A 19,632-nucleotide genomic window follows, 5' to 3' on the forward strand; every position below is an offset into this window, starting at 1 on the left:
GGTCAGGGAGAGTAATAAGTCACTGAAAACTTCTCAAAGGCTGGATTATCAACAGAAGACTGTTCTTTATGAAACAAAGCAATACAGCCTTTCCAGTCAGGTGAAAGATGCAACTTATTTTTAAAGCAAATCCACTAAGAGATTGGTTATACTGAAGATGCTGAGGTTTTCCACAACCACGCTTAAAAAGATGAAAACATGTCCCCAGATTTGGCAAAGGAGTTTTCTAATATCTTCACAGCACTGAATCCACCCTACAGCATCTCTGCCATCAGAATTTGAAGAAAATATCTGATACTAACTTGGAAGGTACTCAGACTCCTGAGCTGTAAACTAAACGAGCACCCTTACTTTGTGCAGCCAAACCAAACATTACCTGGTTTACAACACCATGAAGTTTGCAGTTATTATGGCATAGGTAATGCCAGTACCATGAAAGAGCTAAGATTTGTCATTCTACATTGCATCCCAATGAGGTTTTCATCCATCTGATGCATGTGCTGGTACGTGTTCAAGGACAAAACTGATCACCTTCTACTTTGGTATGCAAGTTTGGATATTCACTTAAAGGAATCCAAGGCACAGCTCATCACTGAGAGCTTTTCAGACTTATATGTAATTCTCATCCCTGCATTAAAAAATGATTTAATGAATAATTTTGCTCCATGACTGCATTAAACCATTTTTAATAAAATGAACATTTATTCCAAACTTAGTATTCTTCAGCATTCTGCATTAATTATGTAGTGAAACTATGGAATGTTTAGTGTCCTAACTCGTCATTTGACTAAGCTTACTGAGACTACTGGCTACATTATAAATTCATTATCTTTTATTCTCTACATATCTCTGATATGCAAATTTCTATAGCAGTGAAACATGTCTGACTGCTTTGCTCCCAGTTAATGTAATATTAACAATGAAGTTCATTATATTTCCTTTTTACCAACACTAAATTAATGTTTGAACTTGCTTGATAGGCAACCTGCAGTTGCCTAAGTTTGGGTTTATTTTTTTTTTCCAAATTGATATAGCTGTTAAGATATTTGTGTTGGCAATAATGCCAGGTGTAACTTTTACTTTTGTATATCATCTGTTTGTGAGATGCTGGATTTTCTAAGTCATAGAGTAATTATTTCTACTTATAATTTCACCTCTGGAAAACTACCTGTTCCAATAGTAAGAATTGCATGTAAAGACCTCATATAATAGAAAAGCAAAGCCCATGCTGTTCCCACGATATTAATGCCCTGCGGACACCTCTCCCTTCACACTGTACATCGGCAGTGTTTTAAATGCCAGAACAGAGGCTGTGCAGCTAAAAAAAAGGAGAACAGAGATTTTACCTTAGATTTTATACCATTCTCCAAATAAAGAAATAAATTATTGTCAGTCTACAGTAGATAAGATTAAAAAAAAAAAGGAGGGCTAAATTGTAGCAAGTGATAGATAGGCCCGACATTGGGAAAAATGTACTCAATAGATAGCAAAGCTCTAGGACAGACTGCCTAGAGAAGCTGTGGAGTATCTGCTGCTGGAGGTTTTAAATACCATTCAGACAAACATCCATCAGGATAGCAGATAGATAAACTAGGCAATCTCTTAAAATACCTTCCAGTTTTATTTTTTTTTTTTTATGATTCTGTGAGTAGGCTTGTCATACTGAAATATTTCTCTGATTAGTGATGCTACACCTTGTCTGCTTTTAAGCTATTTATCCTTATGTTGTTAGAGACCTATGATGATGAATAAAAGACAGATGCCTAGTTTGCTATCAGAAGCCAATTTTTCAGCTAGTTGGCACTTGAAGTTGCAGACAGATTTCCAACAGAGCTCAGTTCTAGAAGTTCCTTTGTTTCAGACATAATGGGACTTTCTAGGTCAAGCATCCTGACATTTTCTACAAATATGCTTAAGTAAAGTTCCACATCATGCTCAGACGTATGACTGCATTCCTGTAACTCACCTAGCTGCAGAATGAGATCTGAAACTAATCCTCAACCTCATGTGGCTTCTACTGAGATTTAAACCAAGAAGTTTTATTGGTCGCCTTCAGTGAGACAAGATCATGCATGAGATCATTAAAGTTCTGGGGAGACCTTATAGCAGCTTTCCAGTACCTAAAGGGGGCCTACAAGATAGCTGCAGAGGGATACACAGATTAAGGATCACTTTTCACAAGTGATTGAACAACAGGTAATGGCTTTACACTGAAAGAGGGTAGGTTTAGATTAGATATTATGAAGAAATTCTCTCTTGTGAGGGTGGTGAGACACTGGAACAGGTTGACCAGAGGAAGTTGTGGATGCCTCATCCATGGAAGTGTTCAAAAGTAATAGTAATGGGACCCTGACCAATCTAATCTAGTGGGTAGCATTCCCACCCATGACAGGGAAGTTGGAACTAGATGATCTTTAAGATCCCTTCCGACCCAAGCCACTCTATGATTCTATGATCAGTTGCTAAGTCTCAGTTGCCATATGGGAACTTGTTAAGTCACAGCACTGTGGTTTATTAATGGCTTGAAAGATTAACTCACATTGAAGAAAATACTTCAGGAGTCAAGGAGCCTAACACTAGCTGATACTATTTCTTAGGCTTCCACATTAAGCCACTCTAGGGGCATACTAAGAACTGACAAAGATGCTTGTTCTGACCACCTATAGTTGTGTTTATGCTCTTAAAATGTTTGAATGAAGTTTCTAAATTGATTCTGAAAATGAGACCTAGACTTTAATTTTAGTTGGTTCTGATTTAGTTGTCGTTAAGGTGCTTTTGAAGAAGTTGTATTTTGCACTTTTCAAAAGCTTCAAGGACACACTTAAATATGTGTACCCACAAAAACACTGTTGAAGAGGAAAGGATATACATTCCTAGTTACACGCATTTTCAAATCTATTTCTCAGCTCATTAGGTATATTACAGCTACAAAAGTCAAATTGTCTTGGAAACTTGATCCTCTATGCACAACTGTCCTGAAGGAACAGCCAGAGCAGTATGCTAAGGACAATGTAACTCCAAGTCAAAGACAACAGCAAGAGCTCTCTAGAGCCTTAAACCTCTTAAGAGAAAGTGAGGTACCAAAACAGTTATTTTCTTATCCACCAACAGTATTTTTGCATTTTATTTTACATTCTGTATTGCTTTTGGATTTCTGTATTCTGTTTTTGTTCCTGAATACACTGGTCTATTGCTTATTTTAAACAATTTAATTCTGAATGTGAATTAAGATCTCTGACATCAAACACTTACAGAAACATCTTTGTGCCATATTTGTGCTTTATTTTATTTCAAATCAGCTGCCTAATTGTAGTGCTTACAGAATTGTAGGGCACTTGGATTTTAATTGTATCAAGTTCAGGCAAAAGTGACTATAAAAGCACCAAAGAAAAATAATAGTTTCTAAGTGCAAGTGAAAAGATGCCGAGATTTACATAATGGATTTAGTCAGACACCCCTACTGTTTTATAGAGGGAAAAGTGTATGTGCACAATAAATTACACTGTGCCATCAGTATGTTGCATCTAACTGCATTAGTGACTCCATTTTTCCCCTTATGACTTAGGTGGGGTAACATATTGGAAAGCACATATTTCTTCATTAGACTATTTAGAAGGTTTGATAAATCTGCTTATAGATCAGAAGGAGTTTTTTATTGCTCCTATCGAGTTATTTACATTTAAACCAAATTCTTCATGTGTCTATATGCAAGATATAAAAATATTGAAAAAAAAATTATTATTGTCATAATAAGACCCATCTGTGACTCAGGTAGAAAAAGACCAGTATCTTGTTCTTTCACCTTCTGTGCCTTCAGGTTGCCTTGCCATGTGAACTTTTCATAGTGTTCACCTTCTATATCTACTCAGTTCAGGAAAGAGCTGTGCAAACCATCTCCATCCACCTCCACACTGTCCTCTGTCAGGGTGTTTTGATCTTTCATCAATTAATTGCTGAGATGATTTTCTTCAAATGCTGTTCACATTTGGTGAATCTCATTTTGATGTGTCAAAGTACTGGTCAGAAATAGGTCAATTATGAAATCCATTTTTATGGAGACTGTACCTTGTTTAAAAAGGGAGTTTATAGAACTGGAATGTTTTTGATGAAGTTAATTAATACATTTAACTTCCAGACTTTTTTATCCTCTTCCTCCATACTTTTTCCTGTGTTTTTCTGTGCTTTTTTTTTTATTTGAAAAAAGGACAAGAAAAATGGCTTAAATATGGCCAAAAATGGAACAACAATGAAAGTTTTCAGATCATTTCCACGTGTTTGGTTTTTTTTTTTTGGTGTTTTTTTTTTGGGTTTTTTTTTTTTTTTTTTTTTTTTTTTTTTTTTTTTTTTTTTTTTTTTTTTTTTTTTTTTTTTTTTTTTTTTTTTATTAATAATCTTTATAAATAGCCTTTTCTGTCAAAATTGTTAACACTTCGATTTTGGTCAGCTTGCTTCTTTGTTCAGTGCATCTATGCTGGAATAAATAAGGAAATCTAATATATGTGTTATGTTTCCATTTGCAAAAGAAAAATAAAGCAAATTAAAGATTATGTTACTAGAGGTCATAGACAGGATGTATTATGGACTTGATTTTGCAAGACACTGAATGCCTGCAGCTCGCCTTGCACCGGGTGAATTTAAGGGAGTTGTCACATGACCTACTCTTTTATTAGCTTAGTTGCAATGAAAACGGTAGAGCAATTCCATCAGAAGTGGAAAACGATGGCAGGAAAAATCTGGCAGTTGGTTCCATAGGGATGATGGAAACAGCTATTCTCAAAGGATCTCTGCTGAGGAACATAGAAGTAATGTAGAGGAAGGTAGCAAGAGCAAAAGGAAATGAAGATTTCAGAATAATGGCAAATAACAAAGCAAAAACTATTTCTGGAGCAATAACTGCTCTAAAAAACAGGTATCAACCCAGATGAATCATATCTACATAAGGACACTAATTTGAAGGCATTTTATCAGACAAAGAGAAATAAGCATTGCTAGAGAATGATTCATTCTTTAGGTAGATGGCACATTTTTTCTCTCTTCTGAGATATCTCAAACCACTTTGTGAAATTCAGATGGAATGGTACATGATGACTGGGCATCATTAGACTGGTCCTTCCTACAATTTCTGCCTTAAGCTAGGCCACTAGAAGTCTGGTCCCAGCTCTGGAAGGGCTGGGGTTTCTCTCTGTCATTCCAGCCACCCACACTGCAGACGTTTTGAGATCAGGCAGCTATAAAGAAATATGTAAAACTTGACCCTTAACCAGCACAAAGACAGGATCCAATGAGGAGCTGCAAAACCCAATAAACCCCAAAAAACTCTCTTTACCCCTCAGAGAAAATGACAATTTAGCCACCTCACTACTGCTCACTGCATAGACTTGCGCTCAGAACGTGCTCACTGCAGAAGGTTCCCTCCTGCTGCCAAGGTCATCTGTTTCCTCTGGTGATGGCCTGCAGAAAATGGAGGGTATGATTTCATTGTTTCTATGAGTACCATTATTTGTCTGAGACCCAACACTATACTTCATGCTGGTTTATTCCCATATATACTCCCTATATGTATCAGTGATCTCAGTGCCGTTTTCAATAATTCAGCCTGTGTGCTCTGGCTATGTCATCTTGGGGAAGGAGCAGTACCAAAGAGCTGTGCTTCTCATAGGAAGGAGGAGGAGGTACATGTTACAGGCTTTCCCATGTTTGCCATTATCTTTTGTGTAAGCTTAATTTTCACAAGTGTATTTGCATTGTGAAGGTCCAGTTCCACAAAGGTCGAATGCCCTTCGGTGGAAACTTTTCCTGAAAGAAGACTGCAGCATCAAACTTTCCTGCATGAAAAAAGATGTCTTTTCTCACTGGCATATTCAATACACAGAAGCATGATATTTTTGCCCTTTGCAATATAATGCAATTTAAGACATGCTGCCTCCCATATGAAGCCACAAAAGAGGGTTGCTTTCTTTTATTCCCAGGTTTTTAAGCTCTCAACGTTTCATGTTAAGAAAATTCAGTCAAAAGAGGGGACTGCTCTGAAAGCCACCGCTTGACGAACACCACCTCGCTCCTGTCACGACGCCGAGATCCACGTGGACGCCTGATCTGACTCCCACGGGATGCTCTGCGGGGCTCACGCGTGGCCCCACGGACCCCGCAGCCTCCCGGCCACCGCCCCGCGCCAGGCACCCACCATCTTTCTCCGCACACTCCCGGCGGCGGCGGCGGCAGTGCAGCGACCCCTCCTCGGCCGCGGAGATCCCCCCATCCCTGGGGCGCTGCGCTGCGCGGGGCCGAGCGGAGCGGGGCCGAGCGGAGCGCAGCCTCCCCACTTCCCTCCGCTCCGCTCCCCTCCCCTCCCTCCGCGGCTCCTCCGCGGCTCCGGGCGGGGGCGCGCCCGCGGGGCAGGTGTCTCTGCGCGCCGCGGCGGGTGCGCGCCCGTGCGTGAGCGGGTGCGCGCGTGTGTGTGCGCGCACAAGGCGGGGCCGCGCAGCAGGCAGCCCCGCGCCGGCTGGTGCCGTCTGGGAGCCGGGGCGTGGAGCGGAGGAGGGCGCGGAAGGGAGGGAGGGAAGGGGATGAGCATCCTTCAGGCCGAGGCTCCGTTTGTCTCTTCGGGCTCCTCGCGTCGGCGCCGGTACCGGCGAAGTACCTGCGGATCGGCTTTCCTCCTCCTCTCTGGCTTTTTTTAGTTTTGTGGTGGTGGGAGTTTTTTTAAATATTTTGTGTGTGTGTTTTTTTTTTTTTTTTTCTTAGCCCTCCCTCAAATCCAGGGAGACGCTTTTGAAGCGGGGTGAGCGCCGACCTTACGTAAATGGTGCTGCTCCGGGGAGGGCATCCCCCCTGCGAGCCCCGGGCCAGGGGAGCGTCCCCGGGCGCCGCTCGCCCTGCCTAGCGGCCGGGCTCCTTGCCGCCGCCGCAGCCCCGCCTGCGATCCGCACCGGCACCGGCGGGGGCGGGCGGTGAGCAGCAGCCGGCAGCCCGCAGCTCCGTCCTCGGCGGGTTTCGGCGCCTCGGCGGACCGGCTGCGGGGATGATGCGGCGCGTCGGACCCCGCGGTGGGGAGGGCGCTATGTCAGAGAGATAACGCGCCTCCGCCAGCAGCCCGGGGGCAGTGTCGGTGCCAGTCCCCCCCCGGGACCCGGCTGCCTGGGAGCCGCTCGCAGCTCAGCGGCCGGACTGGCAGCGGCAGCGGGGCCGGGGAGCGGCGGGGCGAGGCCCGGCGGGGCGGGGGAGCGGCGGCCGACCGTGCCGGGGCACCCCGCCTCCGGGGGGCAAGCGCCCGGGAGGCTGAGGAGCGCAGGCAGCACAGCCGGGGAGGAGGAGGAGGGCAGCGCCATGACTCATTTGCAGGCAGGTCTCTCCCCGGAGACTCTGGAGAAAGCCCGGCTGGAGCTGAACGAGAACCCCGACACCCTGCACCAGGACATCCAGGAGGTGCGGGACATGGTCATCACCCGGCCAGACATAGGCTTCCTGCGCACCGACGATGCCTTCATCCTGCGGTTCCTGCGGGCCAGGAAGTTTCAACACTTCGAGGCATTTCGCCTCCTGGCCCAGTACTTTGAATATCGCCAGCAGAACCTGGACATGTTCAAGAGCTTCAAGGCCACAGACCCGGGCATCAAGCAGGCACTGAAGGATGGTTTCCCCGGTGGGCTGGCCAACCTGGACCACTACGGCAGGAAGATCCTCGTCCTTTTTGCAGCCAACTGGGACCAGAGCAGGTAAAAGCAGAGCTACCCGCCTGCCTTAACCCCATCTCCCACCGGGAAATGCGTGGGAAAGCCGTGCTAGAGCAGAGGGAGAGAGAGTGAGCAGCAGGGATACACCTGGCGCTGCCCACATTGGGCTGGGCAGCAGCCTGGAAGACAGAGAGAGAGAAGAAAGAAGAAATGTGTTTTGTGACTTAGGGCCTTTTCAACCAGCTAGCTCATCCTTTCGGGTGTGAATGTTGGGAGGGAAGTAGAAACTGCTCGGATGCTCTTCTCAGTTGTCTGATGGGAGGTCTACACCCTTCTGTCTCCTCTTAGCCGAAGTGAGCTGGCATGGTAGATGATGTTCTTATTCCCCAGACAAAGGCTGGTTGCACTCTCTGGGCTGGTCTTTCTGCTTCATCACTCACAGAATTGCTCAGGTGCCATAGGAGAAAGTGGGAGATGCTGGCTGTGTGTAAAACAGGACTATCCATCATGAGCTGAAAAGTTTGCCTGTGCAGGAAGCTGAGGCTCCAAATCCTTACCCTCAGCTAAACAAAGCTCTTCCTGAGCCTCCTGGAAATACCAGGATGGAAGTTGATGTAACCATTTTGCACTCGTGCTGCTCCAAGTGTCAGTTCCCTGCATAATAAGATTCAAGCACACAAAGCTTGAAGTCCCTCGAACAGTTTTTGCTCCTTTTTGGGACTACTCTAGCCTGAAGATGACTTAGTAGGCTGACCCAAGAGTTGACTCCCATCAAGGGCCTTTTAAGCTTTTGGCTAGATACTATGTGACACTATTTGTTTATTCTAAATACCTCGTTGGGTGTCATGATCAGTTTCTCCTGCAGTCTAAAATTATATTCACAAAAACTACTTGATTTCAGTACATGTAAACGAAGGAACCCATTAAGAGTGAGCTCTCTAAAACCTGCTTCTCTTGAGCACTTCATTGTTTCACTCGGCTCCCAACCTGAGGGCAGTTTTAGGATCTGAAACATTTCTTAGTGAAAAAAATTAAAGTCTTGCAAATTGTCATCTTTTGTACAGTCAGCACAGTGCTGAGCACTCAGTGCAGGTATCCTAAGCTCAGCTACTTTGAAACATGGGGAGGACATGAGCAGCTAGCAGTGTGGATAGAAAGAACAAAATTTGGGGGATAAGCATGCTTAAGCTTGCCCTTTAGGTGTTTCTTTAGCTGTCCTCTTGCAGGCTGTGTGGATAGCCATTGCATGGAGCATTCCCACAGCTGCCTGCGCCAATTGCTGTTACAGTTAGGAATGGGTCTCCGCTCAGAGGGCTGCTGGCCCACCTTGGCTTTCCTCCTCTCCAAATGGGGCAGCCGCATCCACACTGCCTATGGGGAAAGTTTCCTGGCCCTTGCTAATCCATGAATCAAGTCCAGGGACTAGGAGAAAGCTATTTGGCACAAATCAAAACTGCCCGCAGCCAGGCTAACAACTAGAAAAGGTGGATGAACATATGCAGAGCTGGGGCCCACGTCTTTTTTCTGCTTTGGTTTTCTAGCAGATGGAGCTAAAAAGCTGAGTGAGGAAAAGTGGTGATGATGCTAAGGACTTGCTGAGCGGGCTTCATTTCCCACATAAGGATCAGGTCAACTGTAAATATTAAAAACTACTCCACAAACTCTTAAAAATCCCTGAAGGAAGAGTTAGTAAAGAAACGGATGGTTAGGACTTATATGAAGTCATGTGTGTGATGAAGAAGTTCCCTTGTTAAAGGTAGTATTGTTTCTTGTTATTAAAAAAGAATCCTAAAGCTTTACGTGGCACTTGTCATATTGTCACTTGACTTGATCGTAGTCAAAAGAACACCAAGAATTCAAGTGCAGAGATTAAGTAGCATTTAAAATAATAATTATCATGTGAAAAGAATAAGTTTCTTTTCTTCTTGATGCTGAATGTGCTGATATTTAAAGTACATGAGATCAGCTGACAGAGCAATAAATTTATTGTAAATTTTTTCATGAAGTTTTAGTGGTACAATTAATATGCTTTATGCTATTAATACAGTGAGGTGGCTGGGGCGCACCAGAGTACGTAATGGCCACGTTTGCAATTGGGTGCGTATTGGTTTTCAGCACTGCGTGCCCACGGCACGCCTCTCCTCCAGAGTGAGGGATTTGTTTTCAGATAGACCATTCAGACAAAGCAGGGAGAGCTGAAGCCCAGCTGCGGGGTGTGGCTTGCCTCAAGGCACATGACAAGTCAGTGGCACATCTGGGAATGGAGCTAGGTCATTTTCTTTTCTAATTAATTTAGTGTCTTCCATTATGTGATGTTCAGTGGCTGAACCTGGGGAGCACTGCGTGTGGAACTTATACTCGGGCTGCTAAGCAGAATGTCTCATGCTTACGCCTTAACTGACTTGAGATCTTGCAGTACATAAGCTGGTATTCCTCCTACAGGAACAATGGGAGGATTACTTATTGAAACCTGTCTTGTTAGGCCCTCTTTATATGCTTCATAAACTAAGTTAATAGAGCACAGCACGTTTATCATGTGTTTGGCTTATTATGGTCAGGATGTGACAATTAGAAATAAAAAGTTCCAATTTGTTATTTAAATGAATAGCAGACATACTATAGATGATTTATATAGCATCAGCAGCCTATGATTTATATAGTTCCAATTAGAAAGAAAAGCGTGGGAGGCAAAAAATTCCTATGGTAAAACAAGCCTGTGTACTAGATGTTAAATCATTAAATTAAAGCAGGACCTGAAAACTGTACCAGATGTCCTACCATCTGAACAACCAAATCTGACACGTGTTTAAAACAAACAAACAAAAAAAAGGAAGGTGAAAGATAATGAACAGAGTAGCCCAGTGGCTTTGCAATGGGACCCAGCCTAACCCTGCCTATACTATGGGGAAAATGAAGATGGGTGGCATTCCTGCCAGGAAGCTGGCTTGCGCTCTGGGAGGGGTCAGCCTTCCCTACTAGGTTCCAGGTTGTTGATTCATAACTACATTTGGCTTTGTAGGTGTCTACGTGCATTTGAAGACTCCCCTTTTCTTAATGTGTCCAGCTGGTGAAGTTTTCTTGAGTTAATGGTGCAATTAACTTCAGCCCTCAGCTACAAGGGATCTGTTGTCGTGCATGGTCTTCTGTATGTTTTGTTGCACCTGTGCACCCATTCACCAGGAAAAGCAGTCTGTTTTGATGCTATGTATTTGTAATCTTTTTGGCATTAATAATCTCTAGAAAGTGCATTCGAAGAGTGCAATGATACCTAGTTCCTGGCAGTGTCACAGTGATCCAGTCAGCTCACACCATCCTCAGTGAATATGGAAATCCTCTGCACTCATTACCATTGGCTCTGTTCTTGCATCAGATGATTTACAGCATGGCAAAGATGTAGCCCACTGGTTTGCTTTTAAAACTATGTTTTCATGTGCAGAACTGCTAGAAACTTTTCTTTTGCTCCTGTTAATGAAAATTTAAGTTCTGTATCTATTAGAAGGCCAGTCTGCTCCTCAGCTCACAATAAACAACAGGTGAATTGGCAAGGTATTTTTCAAGCTCTGACGGAGGGAGTGTGACAAAATAAATAGCAATGCTAACAATAGTAACATATTAACAGTAACAAAATAGCTGTTTAGCAGAGTCGTTTTTTGTTTGGAACTTATATCTTTAAAATTATAATTACTAACTAGTGCGAACACTGTCATTTTTTCTACAGTTGCTCCTGCTGACCGATGCTGCCTTATTGTTTCCTAGTTTTCCCCCAGGTATCTGTATCTACCTATTACCACTAGTATTTAGGCTGTAGATATTTGGACTGGGGATCTTTTTGATCAATGCTAATGTAAAATTTAAATCAGCTGAATCTTCATCTGTGGCTGTGACTGTCCAACCCTAGGCTGACATAAGGCATAGTGAATGATATTAAATCTGAATCTAAAAGCTAATTTGGTAAAATATTTGAAAAAAATATTTATTTTTCTATGTTCTTTTGTAACCCTACTGATGCTTTTTGTTTTTAAAATAAGGACTCCCAGGGCATGCTGCCCCTATTTAAGAAGAATAGCTGTAAGAGAACTTTCAATCCCCCATCTTTTTTCAACATTCAATGTGTATCCAGACTGACAGACCCTGGAGATACGAGGCATCATTTCTAGGTACTCCTTTGTGTATTTTGAGGGCTCTTGATTTGCTGAAATTCTAAAAATATTAAGCCAGAGCAGTAGGTTAGAAGTGGGATGATGGCTCAGAGACTTGACGAGCTTCCTCTTTTAAATCACAGTGGCACAAGAGCTCATTTGATAGAAACTTCTTTTCCAAATAGTGATGAGCTTAAAATACAGATTGTGTATTCTTTATATCTTTCATACCTTCAAGAGACATGACTCAAACTCAAACGAAAAAGACTTATCTATCTCTTCTGGTTAGCAGTTCACATCCTGAGAAGCACATTCATGCCATTCAGTTTTAATTCTCAAAATAACTTAAAAATTTCTTTCTATCATGGAGAAGATGACAAACAGCAAAAGAGACAGTAGGGCATCTCTGCTAAATCAGATTATCTGTTATTCAGTGCAAAAGTGTACTGACTGGGACCAGAATCTGGTTAAACAGATGATATGGTTGATGCCAGTCATCATCAAGAACATAAAGTATCGAAAATAGCTGACACAGCTGAATTTGACATGAGACATCTATACCCTGCATTCTCCCTGTCTCTTCTCTTTATGTTGGCCTGGTGGAGACCACAGTGAATGCATGGAAGAGGATGCATTGATAACATAACTGAAAGGTAAAGGTGAAAGATCACAGTGAAGTACTACCAAGAGTTGATAGCAGTGTCTGTCAGACTGTTTCCCCCAGAAATCCTTGGAAAAACTTTGTTAGTGTCCCACAAAAAATTCTCAAATAACTTTTCTTTTCTGTAAAGGGGAAATTACTGCCACTGTTAAATTACAAGAAAATGGAATGCTCAGTTAATTGTTTGAGTTCTTCTGTTCTTGACAAATAAAGACCCCAGTGAGGCATTTCCTCAGGAAGCTCTGCCACTGTTGTGGTAGAAATGGTAGGCATCCCAAAGCATTTGAAGGAATCATTGTCAATATGGCTATTAACTTGTCAAGCCTTCTCAGGCTCCATTGCTTTAAAGTCAACCTGAATGAAAAATTCCAAGAAGTGGCAGACTGTGTCTTGCAAACCACTCCCAACTTCACTCAAACTCGAACTGGGACTCACATAAAAAAAGAAACATTAAGAGTACATAATATATGTGATAACATATTTCCAGCACTTTTTATTCACATTAATAACTGGGATTAAAAATGTGGCCAAGTTCTCCATCAAATTAAGCATGGTTTTATAAATAGAGGGCATGAAATATATTTAAATTAACTATGAGTTCCTGATTATCCTAGGAATTAGTAATACCTTACTAACTACTGTATGTCCCATAAGAGCCTGTTTAAACAAGTGAATGCAAATAGATTTAGCCATAAATAAATAAGGATTTATTTCTTCACTGTCTAACTTCAATCTGCTACAGAACATATACTGCAGCCAGTCAGGCCCAGCACACCCTACATACCTGTCAGCACTGGAGCAGTCATAAAACTGAGGCCAGGCTAAAATGAGTGGCTAACTGTTCCCTTGCTGTTGTTTTATTCTTACCAATCTGTGTTAAATAATACCATTTTCCCCTCAGACTGTGCACTATGGTTTCTTCAAATTTAAGGCTAATAGGTTGATTTTTTTAAAAAATCTTTTTTCTTTGAAGTAGAAAGGCTGTCAAAGCTGTCTTGGACCAAATTTATTTCACACTCATTAGCTTATCGTGTTTTTGTCACTTTTGACTGGTCACATTTCTGTATCTGAAAGTAATTTCAGCATGGAATAAAAGTTTTGGTAACAGAATCCAAAGTAATTTTTCCCAACATCTTTTTACATACGATATTAATTTTCCTAAAGTCCAGCCAAGGGTGGAGTGCATTTTATGGCAGAACCTATGCATTCTGGTGCTGACATGAACAGTAATAGCAGTGAGGTGAAATGTTGGAAAACATGGGAATGGAGTGGATTAAAGATGTGTCCTTATGCAAGTAACTCTGTGCTGTGTGAAAGCTTCCATGCAGTTTCTTCAGTCACGATTTGTTTGCTTGGGCTTTTCAGCTGATATTTTCAATACTCAGCTTGCCTTTTGCACCACTGAAGATTTCATCTATCACACCAGGTTTACATTTCCGGCTTGTCTCAGCATGTGTCCCCAGCAAAACCTGCCCTAAATACCCACTAATGACTTTGTCTGTCTTTCTGGTGTTCTGTACTGTACTTAAGTAAGATATTGAAACCTATACAAGATATCCCATACAGAATGAAGAATAGCTCCTATCTTCAGCTACTTGCCCTGAAGAGTATTTGAGGTGGGAAGCTAGATTGTTAGTGACATGTCCCTGTATACTCCTGATGTGGCTTTTTAGACTTTAAGAGTACTTTAGGTATCTCCCTCTGGCAGGAAGTGTTCTTACTTGCTTTTAGCTAGACCTGTTTTCTTCAGAACTAATGCCAGTTTTCAGTGAGTAAGCACAAATATCGTCATTGTTGTGAACTGTATTTTTTCCTTTAAGCAAACCTGCGATAGGAGTTACAGTCATGGTGAATATGCCATAGATTTGTGGAGACCCAGCCCTGTGACTATTATTTATTCTCTGTAGTGGCTGAAATCCTTGTCCCATTGATGCCTGACAGTTTTCCCATGGTCTTGAATTAATTCAAGACATAACTAGGTGTGTTTGTGTTTACGTGTATACATCTATGTATTTATTACTTATGTACACATAAAAAAAAAGCATTTTATGACCAGTCTTAGAGACTTGATTGGCCTCATAAATGAAGAATCTTTATGTCTGATGCACTAGATTTCTAGCAGCCTTGTCCCACTAGGAAGCCGTTAACCCAAGGTATGTGATGTCTTCTTGAACTCCTTAGGGAAAACATTGGAGACGTACATCAGGACCTTGGAACCCTTCTTCCTGAATATAGGGCTCTTGTAGCAGTTCTTCTTTGAGCTTTGCAGAGCTCTTCTCCTGGAGAATGAGGCAGCATAAATGTCAAGCAGGGTTTAGGCTAATTTTAGGATTTGAACATTTCTAATGTCTGTTTCTTGTATGAGTTCTCATTGAAGTTCTTCCTTGGATTGAGGCATTAGCTGCTCTCTCAATATTTCTCCCAGTGTAATTTCCTTCTTAGTTCAGCATTTCCTCTGGGAAGGCCTCTTACATGGTGTAACTCCATCTAATTTTGTGAAGCATTAATAAAAAAAAAAAAAAATTCTGAGACTTACACCACCTTGTGGAAGTAGCCAGAGGTTTAAAGGCAGCTGGCCACACTCGGAACCCAGGCCTAACCCCAAACAAGAGTCTGTGAACCTCCTTCCCTCAGGCTGTGGGTTTTAATCCTGAAGCTGGCAGTTGTACAAAGTGCATGTCATGCAGGGGATTTTTAGTACCCACGTTGATTTGGTGCCCTCCGTTGCCTGTGCACCCGTGTTGTACTGGACAGGTAGATTGGTCTGTAGATGCACTAGGCAAGCTAAGGGCTTTTAGTGCCACTACAGCCATCTGTAGTTTTTCATGTTGCCAAACACTCCCTACATGTCTCGTTTCACAGGTGCACAATAGTATGGGAAAGAGTCCATAAGAATTATTTCAGGTTGCTCTTTGCAGTGTGTAACTTGGGGGTGTTTGTTGGCTTATTCAGAGGCCTTTGCAGTGATGGTGGCATTTTCCCCAGGAGCTGCTCTGCCTGGGGAGAAGGGAAGCATCATCCATGCCGTGCCTGAGTTGCTGGCCCTCCCACACCAGCCCCTGTGCCCTTGTGCAGGTTTGCTCAGGGCAGGCAGAGTGCTCTAGGTGTGTGGCACTGTGCCTGCTGCAAAACACTGATCCAGCAGTTCCTTGATGATCAAATTGCACTAACAGTATTAAAGATTGAAAGTTTTAAAGATTTCTTTGAAACCAGTTGTAAGGCATGTCCTTTTTTCTCCTTGGATAAAATTTCATTTACAGAAATGATCTCTATTTTTTTCTTTTTTTCCTTCTTTTTTTTTTCCCTGCCAAAAGGAAATAGAGACTTTTAACGTTTTGATGATTTCTATAGCCAAATTACAGGCAATTTTTTTGTGCTGCTTCTTCTCTTATTGAGAAAAAACTGAACAATAAAGATGTAGAATGCCAAGCTTTCTGTACACCTTAGATCTCAGAAAAGTAAAGCATTAGAAAAAAGTTAAATCTCAGAATAGTGCAAAGGAGAGAAGTGAATATGAAAAATGTTATCCCAAGTAATTAAACCAAATTCAAAACAAAATATATGTCTCCAAAATGAAGAGAAGAATTTTTAAAACAGAGCTTCTCTTAATGTTTTCCAGGGAAAATACACTTTCTTGTGTTCTGACATTAGGAAAGTCCTGTTTTAGTTCCTTTCCTGTGAAAGCATGTTGGGAAGTTCACTGAATTTTAGTTGGCTAAAAAAAACAAAGATGGAAAGATGTGAGGAGTCCGCTATGATAGGTTAATTTCATTTGTGTTATTTTCTTTTTGCAGATACTTTCAGTTATGCCCACAGCAGAATAGAGTAGTCATTGTATTAAAGCAAGTAGGTAATTTAATGTAATTTCTAAGTAGGCACACATACTCTTTGCTATATATGCAGTATAATGAAGAATTCTCTGGGGACTCACAATTTTGAAAACTCTGTTTGATGCCATCATGAGAGCCGTTTAAAGGGTCTTGTTTAAAAATACCTTTACAAATGCTGAAGATTTCACTCTTTTGTTTCTGGAATATTTGTTTATCTGATATTTTTCTGGTTTAAATTTCTTATGCCTCATTTGATATTGTGGTGGGACTGGAAAATTTATGTCTGTTTTGGTACCTCTTTATAAAATCCTAGAATTATAAAATGGTTTGGGTTGGAAGGACCTTAAAGATCATCAAGCTTCCACCCCTATGCAATGGGTAGGGGCACCTTCCACTAGACCAGGTTGCTCAAAGGCCCATGAAACCTGGCCTTGAATATTGCCAGGAATGGGGCATCCACAGCTTCTCTGGGCAACTGTTCCAGTGTCTTACCACTTTCACAGTAAAGAATTTTTCTAATATCTCATCTAAACATACTTTTTTTCCACTTAGCCATTCTCCCTTGTTTTATTACTACATACCCTTGTAAAAAATGTTAATTAAAAAAAAAATACATATAAAACATAGTTAGCCCAGGAAAAAAAAAATATAATCAAAAGTTGAACTACTACTTTGATATATCTTAAAAAAGCTCAGATAATTCTGGTGTTTCACCTTATTTTAAAAAATCCAATAAGCTAAACTACCGGTTGATTAATAACTCTATTATATGGCAGTCTAAAGGTGACACTGCTTGTATATATTTCAGCTATTCAGTGACTCTGTTAAGTGGTTTAGCTTCCAAAAAGAAAGATTACACTCAACAAGGCTTGGCCATATATAGTTATATCATCTTTTTTAAAGTCATTCATCTAAGAAAAGTTTATGTGCATATGTGTAAAACTTTATTTTGTAGGTGTTTATATTGTAGGTGACATCTTTTAAACCCAAGTTTAATACAGACAGTGCTGGAACTGATGGATACCATGTTCCAGACTTTCTTCTGAAACCACAGAATTTGGGTATACAAAGTACTCAGTACTCTGGAGGCAGTTAAATGACTCTTAAAAGGTTGCTGTTGCCCTTAGCTAGAAATACCTCAAAGCCCCAGTGTGTTACTTTCTGCTTTCAAGATCCTTGAGAAATCAGCCTTCTCTAGTTGTGGATTTAAGATAAAACATTACACAGAGAGAGGGATAAGGGGAACATGTGAAAATCCCTTTTTTAGCTGATAATTTTGTAGGAACTGTTATTCGCTTGGAAAAATATAGGATGAATCTTTGGGTCTAGGCTTCTGGTGTTAGAATCAGGTTTTGGTATCATTATGACTTTACAAAAATACAATTTGCATAGAAATGCTTGTACAGATGTAATAAAGTTTAAAGATATTAAAGCAGCTTAGGAGACTACAGAAAAGTTCAAATCTGCTTTTGATGTGTTACATTCTTGTAGCTTGTTCTGGCTGGCTGATGGTCTAGATGTACACAATCCTGCTCCAGAAGATGACCTCAACTAATTAAGCTTTGAGGCTTTCTGAGCTTTATGTACCAATGACTTCTGAGGATACATTTGCTCTCCTTTGAGTTATAACTTCTGACAAGGGGAGAATGCTCAGAACTTCTCCACCTCTGTGATTGTTGCTCCTTTCCTAACAGAATCTCCCCTTCACATTCTCAGGTACACGCTGGTGGATATTTTGCGCGCCATACTTCTTTCTTTAGAAGCCATGATAGAAGACCCCGAGCTTCAAGTGAATGGATTTGTTTTGATTATAGACTGGAGCAACTTCACCTTCAAGCAGGCCTCCAAACTCACACCAAGCATGCTTAGATTGGCCATAGAGGGCCTTCAGGTAACATTATTATTTTCTTTTTGTAATTCTCCTTCATTTTGCAGTTCATTACAAATCTGGGTGGCTAAAAAACCCCAAAATCCAAGAATTTCTGAAAAGCAAGGCTATTAACACCTTAAGGTATGGGTGAACAGTCAAGCTACTGTGGCACAAGGTAAAGAATGAACTCAGTAACTCCTGATGTGTAGGCTCCCTCTTTCCTGTAAATAAGAGGAAATTTTTTTGTCTTTATTCTGAAATGACTGGCTTCCCGTAAATTCAGACAATAGCTTCTGCAACAGCAAGTTAGAAGTAATCAGTTTATCTTCTAATTATGCACAGGGCTAATGAAATATGGGTTGCTGCTGCCACGCCAGGTTGTTTTTATTTCATTGATTCGTTTGGAGACAGGCACTACATAATTTGTCAAGAAAAGTGTGGGGCCCTGTGATCAGACAGCTGGGACTATTTATTTACTCAAAGTCCAGCATGCGCTCGGCTCTTTTTCTGGGTCAAGATTAATCTGAGAAGCAGCTTCTGGGACTGAGTATACAGTGATTTAAATTTCTTTCAGCTCTTTGCAAATGCACTTCACGTGGCACAGGCACACTGGTGGATGGGATACTGCATAGCTCTCATCTGTCTCCTAAGATATTTTATGCTTATTAAAATGAAAAACTAAAAATGCTAAGGTAGTTGTTTTCTGTGCAAGCTTGAGTTACTGTGTTAAAAATACCTGTAATTCACTCCTGTGGCAGCGTGCCTCACTTTTACAAGGACAAATATTTCTTTTCTGTGATTTTCCTATCGTTTATACATTTTTATTACTCACAAAGCAAAATAACAGCCTTATTTTGAAACTTTCTTCACTTTAACAGTGCTATTTTTGAAGAAACTTGCATAGCAGTAGTATGGAGTTTTGATTAAATGGCTTAACCAGTATTCAGCCTGCTGTTGCACCAGAAGGGTAGTGACAGTCATGAGACAAAGTTGTCAATTTTAATTTTGTTGTGTTTTCTTATGCAACAATGTGATTCCATTGTCTTGACAACTACATTAGAAGGCAGCAGTGAGATCTGTGCTCTAGTACAGCTGCATTTCCTTCTATTGCTTTCAGAATTGTTTTCTGTGCTTTTTTTTTTCAAAGTTAGACATTGTTTTCTGGTTTAGGATATGAATAAATGCTTTAGGAGTCTTTGTTTTCAAATGGTAGTTTTTGTTCTTGGGCATTACTCAGACATGGTTATTTTGTGGAGAGTTGCAGTGAATAACTGCATGTGAAAATATATGATGGATGACCTACCAAACTTCAGATGGACTCTGCGACTCTGCATTCTCCTATTGCTGGTTGATTCCTGACTGAATTAGGGAGGAGTCCATTGGCTTACTTAATTTACCATGCCCCCAGCTTTGTATGTTTGAGTATCCCAAGTCTCATGGTGGCCAGCACCCGCAGCAA

The 19,632-nt window shown here is 41.3% G+C and overlaps 1 protein-coding gene across 1 annotated transcript in view; it reads left to right on the forward strand.

Moving 5' to 3' along the window:
* Positions 1 to 6,568: 6,568 nt before the first annotated feature.
* The window catches only part of CLVS2 (clavesin 2), a 60,910-nt gene continuing 47,846 nt past the window's right edge, over positions 6,569 to 19,632 (forward strand). The window contains exons 1-2 of the mRNA XM_027891784.1: positions 6,569 to 7,715; positions 18,020 to 18,194. Coding sequence (XP_027747585.1) covers positions 7,327 to 7,715; positions 18,020 to 18,194 — 564 coding nt within the window. The 5' untranslated portion in view covers positions 6,569 to 7,326. The remainder of the gene's footprint in view (positions 7,716 to 18,019; positions 18,195 to 19,632) is intronic.

This window comes from Empidonax traillii, unplaced genomic scaffold (assembly GCF_003031625.1).
Source record: "Empidonax traillii isolate 1590-97213 ecotype Southwest subspecies unplaced genomic scaffold, ASM303162v1 scaffold330:size615109, whole genome shotgun sequence".
Taxonomy (NCBI): Eukaryota; Metazoa; Chordata; class Aves; order Passeriformes; family Tyrannidae; genus Empidonax; species Empidonax traillii.